The following is a 1,264-nucleotide window of genomic DNA, read 5'->3' as shown; positions in this document are numbered from 1 at the left end:
AAAAACAAAAAAAACCCACGACATCTTGAATTTTGCAGGAAAATGGATGGAGCTAGAAAACATCATTTTAAGTGAGGTAACCAAGGCACAGAAAGACAAGTATCACATGCAACACTCATAAGTGGTTTTTAAACTTAAAGCAAAGAAAACCAGCCTACAAATGACAAATCCTAGAGAACTTAGACAGCAATGAAGACACTAAGAGAGACATATATAGAGCTAATCTAAATGGGAAGTAGAAAAAGACAAGCTCTTTTGAGTAAATTGGGAGCATGGGGATCTTGGGGGAGGTTTGAAGGGAAGGGGAGAGACAGGGAGGGGAGCAGAGAAAAATGTGGAGCTCAATAAAAATCAATAAAAAAGTTTATCATTAAGTATGTTTTAGAAACATTTTGGCAGTCCATGTAGTTCTACATCAGGAAGGATGCTCCACCTGACACATGGAGCTCTGAGGCTGATGTCCAATAACCTATGATAACCTGTTGATAACATTTTTCTAGACAAAAGGAACATTTGGGATTACATCAAAATACATGTACTTCTACAGTAATTTTCCATAAGGTAAATAATCCACTTCTGCATGGTATATTGCAATCCATTGCATACCTATTTGATGAATTAATGTCTGACATTTCTCAGTCTGATTTTCCCCTTTTTAAAAATGTAATGACTTAGGAAAAAAATTCCAGTATAAAATAATTTATTGATTGAGTTTGTCTAAGTATCAAAATTATGATGCTTATTTTTTATTGAAAATATATATATTTGGCCATGTGGATAGTATCATCCTTTCAAAGCTTCATGGAATTCATAAACCCATTTGTTGCACAAAACAAAGAGTTAAAAAAATTTCTTAGGAGCTGTGCATGGTGGTATATGCATATAATCCCAGGATTCAATAGCTCTGTCAGAAAGATCTGAGTTCAAGGACAGCCTTGACTTTACAGCAATACATTGTTGGCCAACTCAGCAAGACCTGCCTTGGCCAGGGGAGGTGTTCTAACTGTCGATATGTATATGGTTCTGCTCACTAGGTAAACGGCAGAGACGTCACAGGAAGAACTCAGGAAGAGCTTGTAGCTATGCTGAGGAGCACCAAGCAGGGAGAAACAGTATCCCTGGTCATTGCCCGCCAAGAAGGGAGTTTTCTACCCCGAGAGCTGGTAATGTTCAAACCTCTGTCTCCCTGAACTTTCAGTGCTGTGATTAGCATCCATGTGGAACTCCCACTAGCTGAGTACTGGTTAGCATCCATGTGGGTCTC

General features: G+C 38.5%; 1 protein-coding gene across 1 annotated transcript in view; it reads left to right on the top strand.

Moving 5' to 3' along the window:
• The window catches only part of Pard3b (par-3 family cell polarity regulator beta), a 1,033,383-nt gene that overhangs the window by 544,116 nt on the left and 488,003 nt on the right, over positions 1-1,264 (top strand). The window contains exon 10 of the mRNA XM_026786343.1: positions 1,035-1,163. Within this exon, the coding sequence (XP_026642144.1) occupies positions 1,035-1,163 (129 nt within the window). The remainder of the gene's footprint in view (positions 1-1,034; positions 1,164-1,264) is intronic.

This window comes from Microtus ochrogaster, linkage group LG4 (assembly GCF_000317375.1).
Source record: "Microtus ochrogaster isolate Prairie Vole_2 linkage group LG4, MicOch1.0, whole genome shotgun sequence".
Lineage (NCBI taxonomy): Eukaryota > Metazoa > Chordata > Mammalia > Rodentia > Cricetidae > Microtus > Microtus ochrogaster.
This window is presented reverse-complemented; position numbering and strand designations above follow the sequence as displayed.